General features: G+C 39.7%; 1 protein-coding gene across 1 annotated transcript; it reads right to left on the bottom strand.

The window, feature by feature from the left end:
• Window positions 1-689: 689 nt before the first annotated feature.
• Window positions 690-15,243, bottom strand: LOC142370503 (cyclic nucleotide-gated channel beta-3-like). The gene is made up of 17 exons (XM_075453081.1): window positions 15,127-15,243; window positions 13,222-13,276; window positions 11,910-12,033; window positions 6,979-7,139; window positions 6,325-6,839; window positions 6,186-6,236; window positions 6,016-6,102; window positions 5,865-5,929; window positions 4,791-4,913; window positions 3,325-3,466; window positions 2,807-2,966; window positions 1,987-2,084; window positions 1,811-1,894; window positions 1,538-1,656; window positions 1,277-1,429; window positions 808-958; window positions 690-707 (listed from the first exon to the last, which is right to left on the bottom strand). The coding sequence occupies exons 1-17, from the start codon at window positions 15,241-15,243 to the stop codon at window positions 690-692; spliced, it is 2,223 nt and encodes a 740-aa protein (XP_075309196.1).
• Between the last annotated feature and the right edge of the window lie 2,505 nt (window positions 15,244-17,748).

Below are 17,748 nucleotides of genomic sequence, written 5' to 3' on the forward strand. Positions count from 1 at the left end.
GGATTACAGAGGATCTGCACCAGAACTACGACTGTGCAAACTGAAAGCTGACAGACACATGACAAATCACCAAAGATAACAGAACAAAAAGGGGACTGACTTTAAATCAGGTAAGCATTTATTTAATCAGATATAGATGGATATAAATCCAGTCAAGTCAAAGATAAAGTCAGCATAACTGTCACACTTCATCACAATGATGGACAATGTTTGTTTGGTTTATAGTGTACAACTACACTGAAGCAATACAGCCAATAAAACAATTAATGTTTCCTGTGTGAATTTAGACAGTATTCACTGTGAGCAGTAGATAACGTTCACAGACTGCCTCTGACCTCTATTAGTGCACATGCCATAACAACAGTTTAAAAATAATTTTTCAAAAATCACAGAGGGAAGAACAGCTGGTTTAAAAGTACTCTAAATTAATTAGAGATTACTTCTATGGTACATGTACCATACGTGCACTTTTTTTGCTAAAATATATCTTGTGTACTGTGGGGATTCAAGATGTTAAACCACATCTTCGAAATCTTTCCATCTATATACAATCTTTATAGAAAAAAAGACACTTGGTAAAAACAAAAAACAAAAACAAAGAGCAGTAATATGCTGGGGAAAAAAAGCAAAACATACTTTCACTCCCAAAAAGGAGTTGTTAAAAAGATAAAACGGTGTAACGAGGGTTCTTAATGGCCAGTAGAAGACTGTGGGGAAAAAAAAAGAAAAGAAAAATCAGATTGTTAGACAGCTGCAATGATCACTGGGTACATCATTTATCTTGAGAAATAAGAAGAGTTAAGTTACCTTCATTTTGTCAATCATTGTTTTGTTAATGGTTCCACCAAAAGCTCGCAGCAGTTTGGGTGTTGGTGGTTTGGGTCCAAACAGCGCAAGTCCTTTCTTCTTCTCCTCTTCTGCTTTAGCCCCTGCTGGGCCCTTGGCCTTCATTAGTTTTCTACACACACACACACACACACACACACACACACACACACACACACACACACACACACACACACACAAACAAGAGATTTGCCAACTTGTTTAAAAAGATTTAAAAGCATACCCCACCAAACTTACAATACAGTTAGGTCAGTTAGGTGAATTATAACATTTGTTTGGTGTTTTTTTTATTTCAGTTCGGAACAGCTTCCGCATCCACAATGAATACACATATAACTCAGCAGATGGTGACCACACAAGCATACCTTTGTTGGAAAAAAACTAAACAAAAAAAACTTTATGGGTTTGAAACATTGCCTTCTAAACTGACCTGCCCTTCCTGGCCAGAACTTTCTGAGACTCTGGGTAGTGGACCAAAATATCAAACAGGTCCTTCTTCTCCAGGACAAAAAGGTTAGCAAAGCCGTAGGCTTTGACATTAGCCGTCCGCCTGTTCCCTCCATCTTTAGAAGACTGTAACAGACTGTGGAAAAAAACCCAAAACAAACATTTTATGTTTGAACATTTCTAGATGTTGCTCTGTGTGGACATACCTGCGTGCATGAACAATTCTTTTTGTGTGTGAACTCACCTGATTTCTCCAAACACGCAGCCAGCCTTCAGTGTGACAAACACAATACTGTTGTCAGGTCCTCCCACCACCTGCACCGCTCCACCTTTGATGATGTACATCTCTTTACCGATGTCCCCCTGTGGAAGCATAAAAGAGTCGCATAAAGAATGTATTTGCGGCATTTTGGAGGTATGGATGACAGTTGACAGTATTTGTCGTGAAAACCCCTGACTTCACATCTGAAATCCTGCATAACCCTGTAGACTCAAAGACATAATGGTACCAACTCACTTTTTTCACAACAAAATCCCCAGGCAGATAGATGATGGACTTGAGCCTCAATAACATGTCCACCAACATCTGCTGGTCACAGCCCTGTGAAAACATGCAGAGAGATTTAACAGACCGGTCCCCAGTATTCCGTTGTCACCATGTGAGTGGTTTATTTTCAAATGCCTTGAAAGAACCTTGAAAAGATCAATCTTCTGAAATGTTGCCAGGTTGACGTCCACAGCAATGGCGGTTCGCATTACTAGAGGCATCTTATCCAGCAGCTCAGACTCATCTGAACATCAAGATTAAACAGAAAAAGTAAGAGCCTTATTCAGTGTCAATCTATACTGGAGCAACAAGGAGATGTAGCATGTAACCCCTCAGCCCTTTATACACTGTACAATAAAGAGTCGAATGGGCTCTGATTATTTAAGTCTTTTTGACATACCGTACTATTTAAATGACTAAATTCATCGCCAGAGAGAGGCTATGAGGGCCAGCAATGCCTTCTCTGCTTGCCCAGATACTGTCAGAATGAGAAAATGCATTAACAGATTTTTTGGTTTGTGACAGTCAGTCCTTGTATGGATTCTTTCACAGGCCTTGCTGCCTTTGTTTGTATTGCGTTGCACATCAGCCAGTAAGCTAAGATAGATAGCTTAGTTTAGATACTGAATTTAACTTAGCCTTATGCATTAGTTGAAGGAGGAGAAGAAGTAGATCTAGTCATGGATTTACCGGATTCAAGTGTTTTTGAAATGGGATTTTTCAACAAAAATTGTACACCGTGAGAAAGCTAGCTGCCACATTTCAACCAGGCGTAGGCGCTAAGCCTTCAGCTAAATGGCTCAGTTCCACGTAATAAAAGGTTACTGTCACTTTGGAAATTAGGTGCTTATATAAATGACGGTAACATGTAACTCTTTTGTCTTAGTTAGGTGAGTTAGGTGGGAGAGATGGGATGGTAGCCCCGAAGGCCTGAGTGTAAAATACCACTGTCTAGTGCATACTGACCCAGCATGCCCTGAGCGTCCCATGTGTAGGTGTACCAGGTGCGGACTCTGTTCTGCACCAAACTGGGAATGTTGTTGGTCACCATGTACTCGACAGTGTTGTCCATGGAGGATCGAAAGTAGGTCTGTCCTGCTGTGGCTGCACCAATGACATCTCTCATCTGAGGCAACATGATAAGAATAAAGAAGAAGTCTGATTAAACTACTCATGTGACTTACAGGGCAGAATGAGTTTTTCTTGTTCAAATGCTACATTTGTTGACAGTCAAGACTCCACAGGGAACCAGAAAAATACAACAGAGATAAAAAAAAAAAGGGCATTGTGACTAAGAAGTGTTTATAGGTAGTACAGTGTCTAACACGACAGGTTTCATTCATCTACCGCTAACTATCTTAAAGGTGACGAGTGGAAAAAGAGGTGATTATATTCTAACTTAGAGATGCTAATTTCAGGATTCATATGGAATGAGGATGCTAGGGCTGCGACTCGTGCTACGGGGGGGATTGGCTCTTTGTTACCTGTCCAATCAAACTGGAGAACACAAAGACGCCCGTGAAAAAGTTAGTCATCTGAAAGGCAATCTCAAAGACGGTGTGGGGTTCGTTAAGACCCCCGATGTTGATCAGACTGCGGACAGCATAGTAGTAACAACGCAGGTACCTGTAGAGAGGGCGGGGTGTTAGGGGGGCTTTCATAAACTGTTCTGCACGCTGCCGGTCAGTGTGTTTTAGAGGATTTATTTGAAGGTTTTGCATTAAGGTTTAGAAGAATGGGCAGTCCTGACTTTTAGGCATTTTGAATCATTTTTTTTAAGGTGTGATTCCCTTGATGTCTTGCTGCTTTTCTTTCTTTTTCTTTTTGATATAGGCCTACATACAATCGCTTTGGCTGTTCTAAAACTAAAAGCTGAAAAATAATTAAGAATACAAAGAAAATCCGAAAAACGGCACGTCATTTCATTACAGCTTCAGCATATCATTAGAGAATAGGGGGGGAAAAAAGAAAGAAAAATATAAGAGGTTAGAGAGCAAAGGATCATGCCTGCTACAAAAAGGAAACTACCTGGCCAAGAATGATGGACATAAAGAATGCCCCAAATAGGTAGTTCATCATCTGAAAGATCTGCCCGAACATGGTGTCAGGAAATGGCAACTCAGCGATCATCAGCAGGGACTTCTCCGCATAGAAGAAGCAGCTGAGGTAACTACAGCAGCAGCAAAGATGGAACATATAAAAGACTTTAAATTTGGAATTTTCTTTGGATTTCTCAGCAATTGAGATTTTGTAAAGTGGGACTCGTGTCATGTTGCATGCAAGTGTTCAAGTTATCTTAAAAAAAAAAAAAAAAAAGAGATTTTGTTCCTTAAAGTTCAAATGTCTCGAATTTGGAAAAACCTTGGAACACACAACATAGCAGCAAAGCTTTAAGAATCGTTCGCTCGTTAAATCTGTATCACAGGAACTTTTTCAAAGGAATGTTTTGCCTCAATATTTTCTGTCAAAAACAATAAGCAGTTGCTTTTAAATAAGCTGATGATGATATCAATTGGATGCTGAATGGTTGAATTAAACATCTTTAAACCGCTGTAGCTGACGGTACAAATTCTTTTGTAGCCACAGACACTTGTGGATGTTTTAAAGAAATTCAAGAAATTGTCTAAAATGAATCAGTTTTTTTTTGCTTACGATTTATCTCCTCTGGCCTGATCACACTTTTTATGCCACGACAAGCTCAGATAAAAAGTGGCCCATTCCAATGAAAACATCAAACATCAATGTTGCTTCGATTTGTTGTGCTGCAAAGTAAAGCCAACCAGTATTAGTTGTTTAGATCAATTTGCTTGATGAAGCACATCGTCTTTACAACACTTTAACAGATGGCCTGTGCTTTCAACCGTTTTTTTTTTTAGAAGGCTTCAGTGCGATGGAAAGTGTGCAATATTTAGATAAGAGATAAGAAAACTTTATAAGCTTGTTTACTTACGGGCTTCCAAGGCCCGAGTAGACCCATTTAGTTTTCCCGATGCCCTGGTAGTCTGAGGCCACATAGTAGATGCAGGCGTTGAGGTGGAGCATGAAGAGGAGATAGCCAATGGTGCGAATCACTCTAACGGAGGAGAAAAGATGTCGGTGAAGTCATCTCTTACTTTTTTTTATACCACTTCCAGTGGCTTTAGTCAAGTGAAAAAACAAGAGTACCCTCTTTTAAGTCTAAGGACATAATAAAAAATAAATAAAAATCATCTGGTCCTTACTGGATGTTAAAATGAGATAAATACATTCTAGGAAGGGTTTTCAGGCCATTTCCAAACCACATGGAAAGATTATTCACAAGTAGAAAACATTCAAGACAGTTGCCAGTCTTCCCAGGAATGAACGCTGCAGAAAGTTCACGTTCAAAGTCAGACTGTGCAATGCTCAGAGAAATTACAATGAAGCAAACAAGTAAAAAAAACAGAGTTACGCTTCAGAATCTACAGGCCTCAGTTAGTATGGGAAATGTTACAGTTCATGACAGCACGATTAGAAAAAGAGTGAACAAGTAGGAAGGGTCGACTGGAGAAAGCCTAACTCTTCTAAAAAGTTTCAGCACAGCTTCAGCTTGTAAAGTTGCATTTGAGCAAACCTCAAGACCTCTGGAACAATGTTTATGAGGTAAGTGGGTGATTTTCAGTATTTCACAGCGTAATATTTAGTGAAACCCAAACACAGCAGCTGTTAAGCATGGTGGTGGAGGGTTGATGATTGGGGCTTGTTTAGCAGCCAAGGGACCTGAGCACCTCACAGTCACTAAGTCGTGCATGAACTCTTCTGTATATGAGACTGACCCCCTCCTCAAAATGTGCACGTGCGGCTTTTGTTTACAGCCGCATTGTGAAAAGAATGTATTTCAGACTCGATCGTTTTTCTAATCCTACTTGCATAGTGTTACTGTCTAAATCCAACCACAAACTGGGCTTTCTCAGCGTCCTTTCAAATGTTTATGGGATAAAGACTCACTGACTCCATCAAATGTGTTTCCTAACATTGATGACACAAGTCATCACATGGGACTTACCTCCAGATGTAAGCCTTGGCCATGATGCTCTCTAGACGATCACTGAACTCAAAAAATGTATCTACCTTGAGAGGGAGAAATAAAGAAATGTTAGACAGAGAAAACTGTTTTGTTTCATATGGACGTGGGATGAGCACAACTGAAAATTCACCTTCAGTATACGATTGGCTCTGAAAATAGAATGGAATCCAAACTGTAGGTATAATAGATCTAATGGTAAAGAAGACACTGCGTCAGCCTGTTGAGGATAAACAGATGTGTGAGGTCATCAGTGTTAGTTCACATTTAAGTTCAAAGTTCCAAGAATTCCAGCAAGAATACCATGTATCTCTCGGAGTCTCTGTAGTGCTTCTTTGTCATTGCACGGTCTTTCTGAAAAATGAGAAAAAGAGTCATTTGTCATATTTCCATTCAAATCCTTCTCTGTGACTGTCACTTGTCAGGATCATTCCACACTCACTATGATGTCTCCTGCTTTGACAAACTGTTTGCGAGGCTGGAACAAGATGGCGTCTATGAGGTAGATAAGGTCAGCTAGGAGGTCCATGAAGAACCAGTAAGGGTTGGAGCTCTCATTGTGATATGGGAAACACAGTCGGGCTGTGATGAACCATGTGTTGTAGTTGAAGGCCAGAGTCACCAAACTTAGCCATGCAATATAGCGACGATCTGTAAAAGGATCGATGGTGTTTCCCAGCACAGGATCCATGCGATCCTCAAGTGGCTTCAACACAAAGTCAACTGAGGACCAGTAAGCTGCAATCAGCCTAATCTTTATGGGCACCTTTATCTTCATTTCCTCCTCTTTCCTTTTCTCCTCCTCCTCCTTCTTCTTCTGCTCAGCGTCCTTCTTTTTTTGCTCCTGTTCTTCTTTCTTCTTCTTATCTGCTTCTTCTTTCTTTATCCGATCCTCTTCTGCTTTCCTGGCCCTTTCCTCCATGACTTCCGTGTAGTGGTCCTTGCGTAGCAATGGCGCTAAAAGGATAATACAACAACTTAGTATGCAAAGACATCTAGTCCAACTTATGATTCACCTTTTGTCATTACTTCTCAGCAAAACTGCTTCAACGTGTGTGCATCCAGATGAAGTACAGTATATGGTGTGAGTACTTACTGACAGGAGGGGTTATCTCAGGGGATGAGGCGTACTGATCAATCACTTTCTCCTTGTAGATCTGCTGTCTCTCCCTCATCAGTTTGACTATGGCTCTCAGTTGGTCATCGGAGTATCTGTTGATCACTATGGGCGGAGGTGGAGGAGGGGGCTCGTCCTGTCTGAAAAACAAAAACCAACCACACGATAGACCTATTGAGATTTTGTCCCAGGAAAGAAAGAGAGCATACAAATTGATAATGAGTGCATTCTCGTTAGGAGATGCCTGCATTTTTGCATGCAGGGCGCTTTTACCATTTTCTTCCACGTTTCCATGTGATCATTAAATTCCCTTTTTCTCACAAAAACACATTTCTTTGCAGGACATTTTTCCTTTAGAAATTCTTCTCATAGTATGATTACGTCTTGATTTATTCAGCATAGTCAAAGAGGGGCCAGTTTATTGTGTAATGAAGTTGGAGAAATTTGATTGTCAAGACAACACTCAGGTGACGTGTCATGGTGTTGAGATAGGCAAAAAGTATCATTTTATGTATATATAGCGTAACAGAGCTCCTCTTACTGATAAGCTCACTCCGAATATTGACACTACTATTTGTCTTATCCACTGACTTTTAGCACCTCATTGTTTTTGATTTCCAAGAACTTCTTTTTTCATTTCTTCCCTTTTACAGTAGTAAGCAATCATTTTAGTTGAGAGAAAGTTCCAAATAGTTGACCAAGGTTGGCCTGGCAGCAGGAAGTGGCATAAAAGCAATGCAAGCTAGCAACTGAAGTTAGCCTCTAAGCAAATCCAGTGGAGCATTTAGCGCATAAGAATAATGACACGTTTCCCTCCCTAGCCTTAGCAAGGCTAAGTAACTGAACACTTTGAACAGGTGCAGCATCCGTATAAAGATAAAGCTTTTTATTTTTCCATGTCAGGCAGGTTTTGTAATGGGAGGTGGTTTTTGTTTTGGTGTAGTGGGGTACCTGATGTTCATCTGTGCCTTTCTCTAATCTTCACAGTGTGCACAGTTGACTTTAAGAGACAGCTGTTTGCATCAAACTGGCAGCCTTTATCGTAACTTAAGTAAAGTAACTATAGTACAGGACAGAACTGACCGCTGCAGTCATTACAACAATAAGAAAAAGAACAGTGTGATTCATAAATTAGTGCTGTACATCACTCAATGTCTCACACTCTGCAGACTGTTTGTCGCTGTGTGACTGTCAGATCTTTCCTTGCAAGGAAATAAAAACACAGAGACAATTATTTTCTCATCTTCATCGTAGTCATCATATATTCATATATTCTTTCATTCAAAATTCATTTTTCAGAACTCTGCTGCTCGAGTTTCTCACTAAGTCCAAAAAAGTGGACCACATCAGTCCAGCTCTGAGGTCTTTACACTGGCTGCCTGTCCGTCAAAGGATAGACTTTAAAGTTCTGATGCTGGTCTATAAAGCTCTGAATGGTCTAGGACCAGAATACATCAGTGACCTCCTGACCCAGTATGAACCTTCCAGACCCCTCATTTTTGTAATGTGAAGTTAGAAGTAGGCCAAGGAGTTAACATGCCTTTACCATACATCAATCGCTTTGGAAATCGAAATATAAGGAAAAATACAGTGCACAGTGAAAATGAGTACACCCCTGTTGAAAAGTAACATTTTGAACAATATTTTAATACACACACAAGTTATTCCCAAAACGTGCATAGAGTAAGTTTAATACAACATCTGTTGAGCTTACAACAGAAAAGAAAGGTCAATAATATAACTTAAATGACATATTTGTCCATTTTTGTGAAATTATGCTGGTGCAAAAGTGAGTACACCCCTATGTTAAACTCCCTGAGAATGGGCCGTGTTGGCCCGAAATGTCATGAAATGAAAAGGCATTAAAAGGGAGGTCATCGTTGTGCGTTTCATCCTTGCCTTACATTGAAATTTTACATTTTGAGTCTGCACCAGGCTAAAAGAGACGTGTGTGAGATTTGACTGAAATCCTATGGAGAGTATCCTGATCTGCTTCAGTAGTCACAGTACATGTTGACAAGCATGTTTCTTTTGGTGAAATTCAGCTTCCTACTGTTGATGGCATCCATACAGCCCCAAACCATGTCACTCCCACTACTATGCTTGACTTTAAGCATTGTACAAATCACTTTTTACCACCACACATGCTTGACACCATCGAAAGCAAATTTGTTCATCTTGGTGTCATCAGATCACAGGACATGGTTCCAGCAATCCATATCCTTAGTTTGTTTGTCTCTGATGAGACAAAGATGAACAAATTTGCTTTAGATGGTGTCAAGCCTGTGTGGTGGTAAAAAGTGATTTGTACAAAGAAAAGTGCCCCATGCTTAAAGTCAAGCATAGTAGTGGGAGTGACATGGTTTGGGGCTGTATGGATGCCATCAACAGTAGGAAGCTGAATTTCACCAAAAGAAACATGCTTGTCAACATGTACTGTGACTACTGAAGCAGATCAGGATACTCTCCATAGGATTTCAGTCAAATCTCACACACGTCTCTTTTAGCCTGGTGCAGACTCAAAATGTAAAATTTCAATGTAAGGCAAGGATGAAACGCACAACGATGACCTCCCTTTTAATGCCTTTTCATTTCATGACATTTCGGGCCAACACGGCCCATTCTCAGGGAGTTTAACATAGGGGTGTACTCACTTTTGCACCAGCATAATTTCACAAAAATGGACAAATATGTCATTTAAGTTATATTATTGACCTTTCTTTTCTGTTGTAAGCTGAACAGATGTTGTATTAAACTTACTCTATGTACGTTTTGGGAATAACTTGTGTGTGTATTAAAATATTGTTCAAAATGTTACTTTTCAACAGGGGTGTACTCATTTTCACTGTGCACTGTACTTGGAGCTTGAAATAAGTTTAACAGAACTATGTTTCTTGGTTCTTAAAGAAATTAAGTCAAGTTGCCTTTATTCAAGATCCATGGCCTGGATGACTGAGAATCTACACAATCATCGCTTAAGGAAAAAAAAAAAAGTTGAAACATAAAGATATATTACTAAAAGAATGAATAGATATGTAAATGACTGGGGGAAAAAAGTAGATTGAAAAAACTAGTTAACATTTATACATAAAAAGACCATATCCTTTTATCTGTTCATTTATTGACATAGAAACGAGTGTCATTTGTGCGTTTTTATCACTATATTTTCCTTGTCTTTCTTATAGCTGTTTCTACATCGTTTTTATCTATACTCCAAAAGAAAAGGATTTGTTGGCCAGTACCTGCTAAATAAAAAAAAAAATTATTTTACTTTTTTTTGGTATAGTCAAAATGCAAATTCTGCCTGTTAGGAAATGTCACTTTGAAAAGAATAGAAACCTTTTCCAAAGCTGTTTATTCATTATTATTCATTATTATTCATTCACTCATTTATTCATCTTTACATTAAAAAAAAAAAAAATTATCTTTAAGAGACTGATGCCTTTTGGGGCACTCATACCATGCTGCCATATTAGTTGTGGTTTGTAATGTAATAGAGAAATTCAATGTCTTCAAAAAGAGCAAAGGACTTTCATGTTTCACCCCCTTGTGGAGAAAATTCAGTAATACACCCGTGACAACAAGGAATTTGTTTCTTGTTATCATCCACTCAGCCACCCCATTTAAAACATTAAAACAACGAGAAACTTGATAAATGTTTTTTTTTTTTTTTAACAATGGTTTTTATATTAAATCTAAACTAAAAGGCTAAAGAATTTTGAAAAACTGCTTCCTTTGTACTGACTTTCTGAGGGCTGAGATAATTTGATAAATACTGAGGGTGCACTATGGGGATGTTTGGAAGATGGTATCATTCATTTCAAAGGTGAAATGACACTGCAGCTACAGGCTGCTTCTGATGGATGTAAAGCTGCGAGATGCCATCTCAGACATAATCTACTCCGAAAGCTGCGGGTTTTCATCTCACTAATGTATCTCAAGTGCAGGGACTGATTCTAATCGTGCAAAACCCACAGAGGTAGAAACTGCTGATTTATATTTGCAAAGCAAAAAAAAAAAAAAAAGGACCTTGTAAAGTATGATGATATGAATATTTGTATGAGAGATTAGTAGCAATGCATGGAGAGCTATTTACAGATAGAAATGACATGCTTAACAGGTCTGTTAAAGACTGGCATGAAGACAAAGCCTTAAAATAAAACAGTCCTTTAAGATAGTATACCAAAGAATATAAATAAACACATCGTGTTGTCTCATTGGATCACTGGTCAAAAGAATTATCAGCTCAGAGGCTGCCAGCCTTGGCCAGCTCTGAAGTGTGTTGTAGTCATTTCAGGTCACCTTTGAACTCTGTCACTTATCCCATACATCGGTGAAGCATTCCAAATATAAACCTGCTTTTTCCACTAAATTTTCCCGATGAACTCCTGCATCATTCACATCATATCTCATTCAAATACCTGTTTTTACAACTGATAATATTAATGATAGCTGTTACCTGTTGCTTATTAGGATTTAGTGGCTGAGCCAGAGGCAGCCCTGATGAGCTGCTTATGCCTAAAGAGCTGGAAAGCTTTTAATCCACTCTCAGGTCATTCCACAGTTGATTCACATGTTGCATCAGGGGATAAAGATCTCAAAGACTGTGTTCATCTCCGAACGCTTTTCTGCATCTCTCCAACAACTTACCAGGCTATCTGATTAATTGGTATACACTCAGTGATTAATTTAATACTGGTTTGTCGAGTCACTGTTTATATAAAGTGTAGTTTGCTCACTGGTTAAGTACTCAAGGATAAATAGACTGGAACCACTCTCTTTAATTGCTTATTGCCTTTAGTGCAGCTCTCCTGGAATCAATCTCAGAGCAGATGAGAGGTGCGGATGTCTGTGTGATTGCAGCTGAAACAACTAAGAACTACAGAAACTGCCGCGGGTGTAGGCCTTACCCCTCAGTTCCAGCCTGATCAGGGTTAGCAGGCGCGGCTGTGGTGGCCGGAGCCGGTGCAGGGGCCGGTGCTGAGGCTGGTGCAGGAGTTGGTGCAGGGGCTGGAGCTGGGGCCGGTGCTGAGGCTGGTGCAGGAGTTGGTGCAGGGGCTGGAGCTGGGGCCGGTGCAGGGGCTGGAGTAGGTGCTGGAGCGGGGTCCGGGGTAGCGGCTGGTGGTGGGGAGGGTGTCGGCTCTGAAAAAGGGACATTTTTACCATTATATTTGATCCCCTCCCTTATACATCATCACTTTTATTCATTTATATAAACCTTGTTTTCCTGTAAAGCATTTTGCAACTTTCTATTAACTGCTTATAAATACCCAGTCACTTGAAAATCTATGCCATAGAAAATCTATGCCATAGACACATTCTTGAGTGACAGAGGTCTCTATGAATCAGTTTTGTTAAATAGTTTAATAGATTTGATCCTGCTCGTTGACATCTGAGCTGCACTGGTTATCTAGTTATCAGCAGAAGAAAGAGCTGACTAATGTGTGACTGTATACTGCAGTTAGCCTGGACAGGTTGCTAGTACATCACAGGGCGCTGACAGTGGGTTACACATCAAAAATATATGGGAGTAAGACAACTGACATCCCACATGTACCCAATGGCTAACTGTTGGATTGGTATATAAGGGCCCTTAAAACTGGGTCTCTAGGAGTGCGCGTGCGTCTTTGTTGCTGGACAGAGACAGAACTGATGCTGTCTGATCTAAAATGGCTGCAGAACGTGTCACAACGTTTCACGACACAATCAGCCAAACCGTGGAATTCGATTTCCATTAAAGATGATTTATCTCAAACTGAGACTGACTGAAAAGGTTGTGTAAAACACAAGTTTTCTCATTGAATATCTGTCACCTTTGGGTCATGTCCATGTCTCTTTGTTGGCAATTACATACAAGTACAATTACATGTAATATGTCGGATAGATGCTTGTGCACTTTCAAGTGCACACAAAGCATATTATAGGTTAGAATAGATATACTGTATTAGCAATAATATGTCAACAATAAGGGTTACAAGCTGCTTTAGTGAACAAATAATGTGGCTTCTCAATATCCATCCATCCATCCATCCATTTTCTATACACGCTTAATCCGTCGGTCGGGTCACGGGGGGACTGGAGCCTATCCCAGCAGTCGGCTTCTCAATATATTAAGATTATATATTTTTTTATTCTGCCACAATTTTTAGTCTAGACAAGGGTAACATACAGTCTTCCAGCATCTATGGTAGATGTATCTTTTCAGCCCCTCTGATGACTTACCCTGGGGTTTGTCTTCTGTCTTGGCTTCATCCTCCTTATCGGCTGGCTTCTCCTCCTACACGACAAATCAACATTTTCCACAGAGTCAGATTCTCTTTGTTGACCAAACTGTCTCGTTTTAACTTCTCCTGAAGTACTCTGAATTGGATTGAATCATATATATCTGCAAGATCACAGTGTGTTAGGATACAGAACATGAAGTCAACATCACGTAATAACAATCTTGGGGTACCACAGGGGTCAGTACTAGGCCCACTACTATTCAGTTTGTTTATAAATGATCTGCCAAGTTGTTGTCCTTTGAATGTCACCTGCCAAATGTATGCTGATGATGCTGTTCTGTATGTCCATGCAAAGGATAAAAAACACGCTGCGCAAGAATTGACAGATGCTATGAAAAATGTGTATAACTGGCTTGAGAAATCCCAACTATACTTGAACATATCCAAGACTTTTTGTATGTACTTATCAAAAAGAGCAAATACCGACGGTGATCCTAACGTCTTAGTGCAAGGAAAAACAATTGAGGTGGCACAAGAGTTTAAATACTTAGGAATCACTCTTGACTCCCAACTTCTTTTCAAACGACAGATAAAAAACATTGTAAATAAAATTAAGTTCAACTTGTCCAACTTTAGAATTATTAGAAACAATCTAACTCTTGAGTCAGCAAAATTGTACTTTGACACTATGATCATGTCACACATGTTCTATTGTTTAACAAGTTGGGCATCGGCCTGTAAAACAACACTAAAACCGATTGAAATAGTTTATAAACAAGCTCTGAAAGTACTAGATAAAAAACCAAAAACGTACCATCATTGTCAGATACTAAAAAAACATGAGTGCTTAAACTGGGACAACACTGTTAAACACACCGATGCTATCTTGATTTACAAAATCTTCCACGGCAAAGCATTACAAGAATTATCCTCCATTACAAGAATTTGTGAAAAAAAACTCAAACAGATCAACAAGAGCTGGTTCTAGAGGTGACTGTGTAGTTCCTTTCAGAAAGAGTGTCTTTAGTCAAACCACATTTTCTGTTCGTGCTTCTCACACTTGGAATTCAATACCACACACAATACGTGAAGTCCCGACTCTGACCTCTTTTACTAAACATCTTAAAGCTTGGCTATTGGAGGAACAGCACTGTTGCCACAATCCTGCCTAAAATGTATATGTGTTTTATGATCCACTAAACTCTTCATTGTTCTTGCTTTTATTTTTTATTTTCTGTCCTATTGTGTTTTCTCTCTGTAATTATTCCCCCTTTTCACACTGGCCATGTAGGCTAACTATTTTAATTGTTGTTACTGTTGTTTTAGTGATTTTACTATCCTATGTTGTTGACATCAATCTGCCGAAGGGACTAAAGATGGAAATTAGCCATTGGCTATAATCTTGCATATTTACATGTATATGTTCATTAATATGTATTGTCCCTGCTTTAAATAAACTCAAACTCTTTTGAGATAGTCACTTTTGAAACAAGCTGTGTTTGAAACAAAATAAATTTAAATGTGGCCCACCGAGTGATTTCTATGATGTCCGTGTAATCAAACATGTCTATTTGTCTATTATATATGAATTTTTTTTTTTTTCAGCAAGAGTATTGAGTTACTGAATGAATGGAGCAACAGACAAGAACCCAAAGCTGTGATCTTAGGAGAAACAAACGTAGTTTACTGCCTCACATGCTGGATGCTATGCCTTGTATTTTGCGGTTATACTTGATTTGAGGCTTGGCCGCTGCTGCCGTTACTGGCACATACTGAGAGGCATGAAAGTTAATCAAAGTTTGAACGAGTATCAGAAAAATAATGTATTTTTTTTCAAACATCTCATACAAATCAACTATCCCTGACATTTTCAGTGGTAAACTTGATGCACAAATGCCCTTACCTTAGCTGGAGCCGGAGCTGGAGGTGGAGCTGGAGCCGGGTCAGCTGCTGCTCTGGTGGTTCCAGACTCAGCTGGCACCTGGGGTCCTCTAAAGAGGCCCTTCAACTTGGAAAACATGCTTAGAAACCTAAAAGTGCATGCGTTGTATTCTATGTTCCTTGTACATGTGTTCTTTGCTGCGACCTGAGGAGCTAAATGATCCCTGCTAAGGCTTGACCCTCTGTTATCAGTTGCCCCCCCTTCTCCTCTCCACGTGTCCTCATAACTAGGCTGACCCTGATGGTATTACTGTATTTAGCACAGCTAATACTCTTGCACAGAGCATAGACCACACCATCCCCACTGACATGTAAATCCATCACTAGCTTATTTAAGATTCAAATAGGCTTATAGGTGACAACTAAGGCAGCGAGGACTCCTAAAACAATATGCTTAGTGTGCATGTATAAAGACCCCATATAGTTGCTCAAATGGAAATATTGAAAAGTCGTGATATTTAGTGAGCTGCAGCCTATGTTGTATGTAGTCTAACACTAGGCATTTCTTTGTCTGTTAGGAGACGTAATGTGTATCAATGTGCCATGGCATATCGTCTCCATTGCAATTGTATTACATGGGAAAATAAGAACATTAGGCAAGGCAAGTTTATTTGTACAGCACAATTCAACAACAAGGCGATTCAAAGTGCTTTACAGAGACATTAAAACAGTTAAAATATGATTAATTTTTGAAACGCAAGCTTCAGATTTGGAACTTTGTTCAAACGCAGCTGAAAATAGGTGTGTCTTCAACCCGGACTTAAATACACTGAGTGTTTCAGCTGATCTGAGGCTTTCTGTGAGTTTGCTCCAGACATGTGGAGCATAGAAGCTGAATGCAGCTTCTCCATGTCTGGTTCTGACTCTGGGAACTGATAGAAGACCGGATCCAGATGACCTGAGGGGTCTGGAAGGTTCATACTGGGTCAGGAGGTCACTGATGCATTCTGGTCCTGGACCATTCAGAGCTTTATAGACCAGCATCAGAACTTTAAAGTCTATCCTTTGATGGACAGGCAGCCAGTGTAAAGACCTCAGAGCTGGACTGATGTGGTCCACTTTTTTGGTCTTAGTGAGAAACTCGAGCAGCAGAGTTCTGAATAAGCTGCAGTCGTGTCGCTGACTTTTTAGCTAGACCTGTAAAGATGCCTTAATCTCACAAGTCAAACTGTAAAGCTTTTGAATTATATAGGTGAATATGCAAGTGTCCTGTCCTCTACTGTACTTTCTGGATAACCAGGAAGTACAGTATAATGGTCGACCACCGATTCAATTCAGAGTTCACTCACATGAAGCTAGATCTAATCAATTAATAGATGTGGAGCAGAGAATCGAAACAAATGCAGAAAAACAAAAGCACTGGTTAACTGCCACAGCACTGCAGGTCTAAGGGACCTGTTGATTCCAGACATGGATAAATGCCCATGTGAACATGGATGAGTGTAACCTCAGCAGTCAAACAATTCATCACCTGGCAGCTTTGAAAAAGACTGCTACTCTGGTGATGATGTTTCAAAATGACATTTCCTAACAGGCAGAATTTGCAGGCTACAGCATCTATCTGTTTGAATAAGAGTTCAGATGAAGCCTGCTTTCCACTCGTAACTAGCCTTCTAGCATCTATCTACACTATTGGTTTTCAAAATCTGAAACAGTAAGCCTTCCTGCTCCCACCTGTTTTTATATAGCCAGACTACACTAAATACATGAATGGTCTTCCCTAAGATAATTGTTAATATGCATAGGTAATTCTGTTTCGACAAAAGCAGTCAGATTCTCCCAAAAGTAATCTACCAGAGATAATCAAACATGTAAACATTGAAGTTGCTCTTTTAATTAACTAATGGAATGTTTCCTCGCCTCCCCTGAAAGCGCACGGAGCAGTTTTTGACCACTCGGTGCTGACTTGGCCCATTTGGGAGGAGGGCCTTAAAGATACAAAAGCAACATCTGAGCATTGCAATGTCAGAAGGTTACAAGAGGCGCCGCTGCAATGTACAGCAAGGGAAAATAGTCTTTTTTAAACATCAAAACATGTAAACCTCTTCCATCAGAACCCAACAAAAACTATGAACCTGTTCATGTGGGCATTTTGCCTCCCCAGTTTATTATCTGTACATTTGATTGTTGTGCTAAGGCGACAATCTTCAAATGTGGCTCCAAGCGATGGGGGGCTTCTTGTGGCACTACAACTATGGGAAGAGGAATGCACTGAATTATCACAAGCTTTTTTTATCCTTGTTGATCGTTTAGACTCAAAAAGACAGGTAAAGATATTTTAAAGTCAAAAAAGCTTGGTCAAATATGGTGGATTAAACTCAGATAGGGAGTTTTTTTTTTAAAGTACCTTGTGTGGTCTTATATTAAATGGTAGTCACAACCAAAATCATCAGTCATGCCAGGCTTTTTTGTTTTCTTGTGTACTTAATAATGTTGCTCAATTATTGTGTTATTTCTGGACTTTGTCATTTGTTGGCTTCGGTTCTCTCTTTTGTTTGCCATTTCTATCCACCAGAGGTCCACAGTCTCATTCTCTCTCATCTCCTGTTATCCACAGCTTTTTCGTCTCCATCAATCGCCACCT

The sequence above is a fragment of the Odontesthes bonariensis genome, chromosome 20 (assembly GCF_027942865.1).
Source record: "Odontesthes bonariensis isolate fOdoBon6 chromosome 20, fOdoBon6.hap1, whole genome shotgun sequence".
NCBI lineage: Eukaryota > Metazoa > Chordata > Actinopteri > Atheriniformes > Atherinopsidae > Odontesthes > Odontesthes bonariensis.

What these genes read in the sequence shown, in the direction of transcription:
- LOC142370503 (XM_075453081.1), bottom strand. Translation starts at nt 15,243, where the DNA reads ATGTTTTCCAAGTTGAAGGGCCTCTTTAGAGGACCCCAGGTGCCAGCT. An exon ending in GACAGAAGACAAACCCCAGG is followed by an intron (nt 12,034 to 13,221) that starts GTAAGTCATCAG and finishes CTCCTGCACCAG; the next exon opens with CCTCAGCACCGGCCCCAGCT. An exon ending in TCTCCAGTTTGATTGGACAG is followed by an intron (nt 2,967 to 3,324) that starts GTAACAAAGAGC and finishes ATGTTGCCTCAG; the next exon opens with ATGAGAGATGTCATTGGTGC.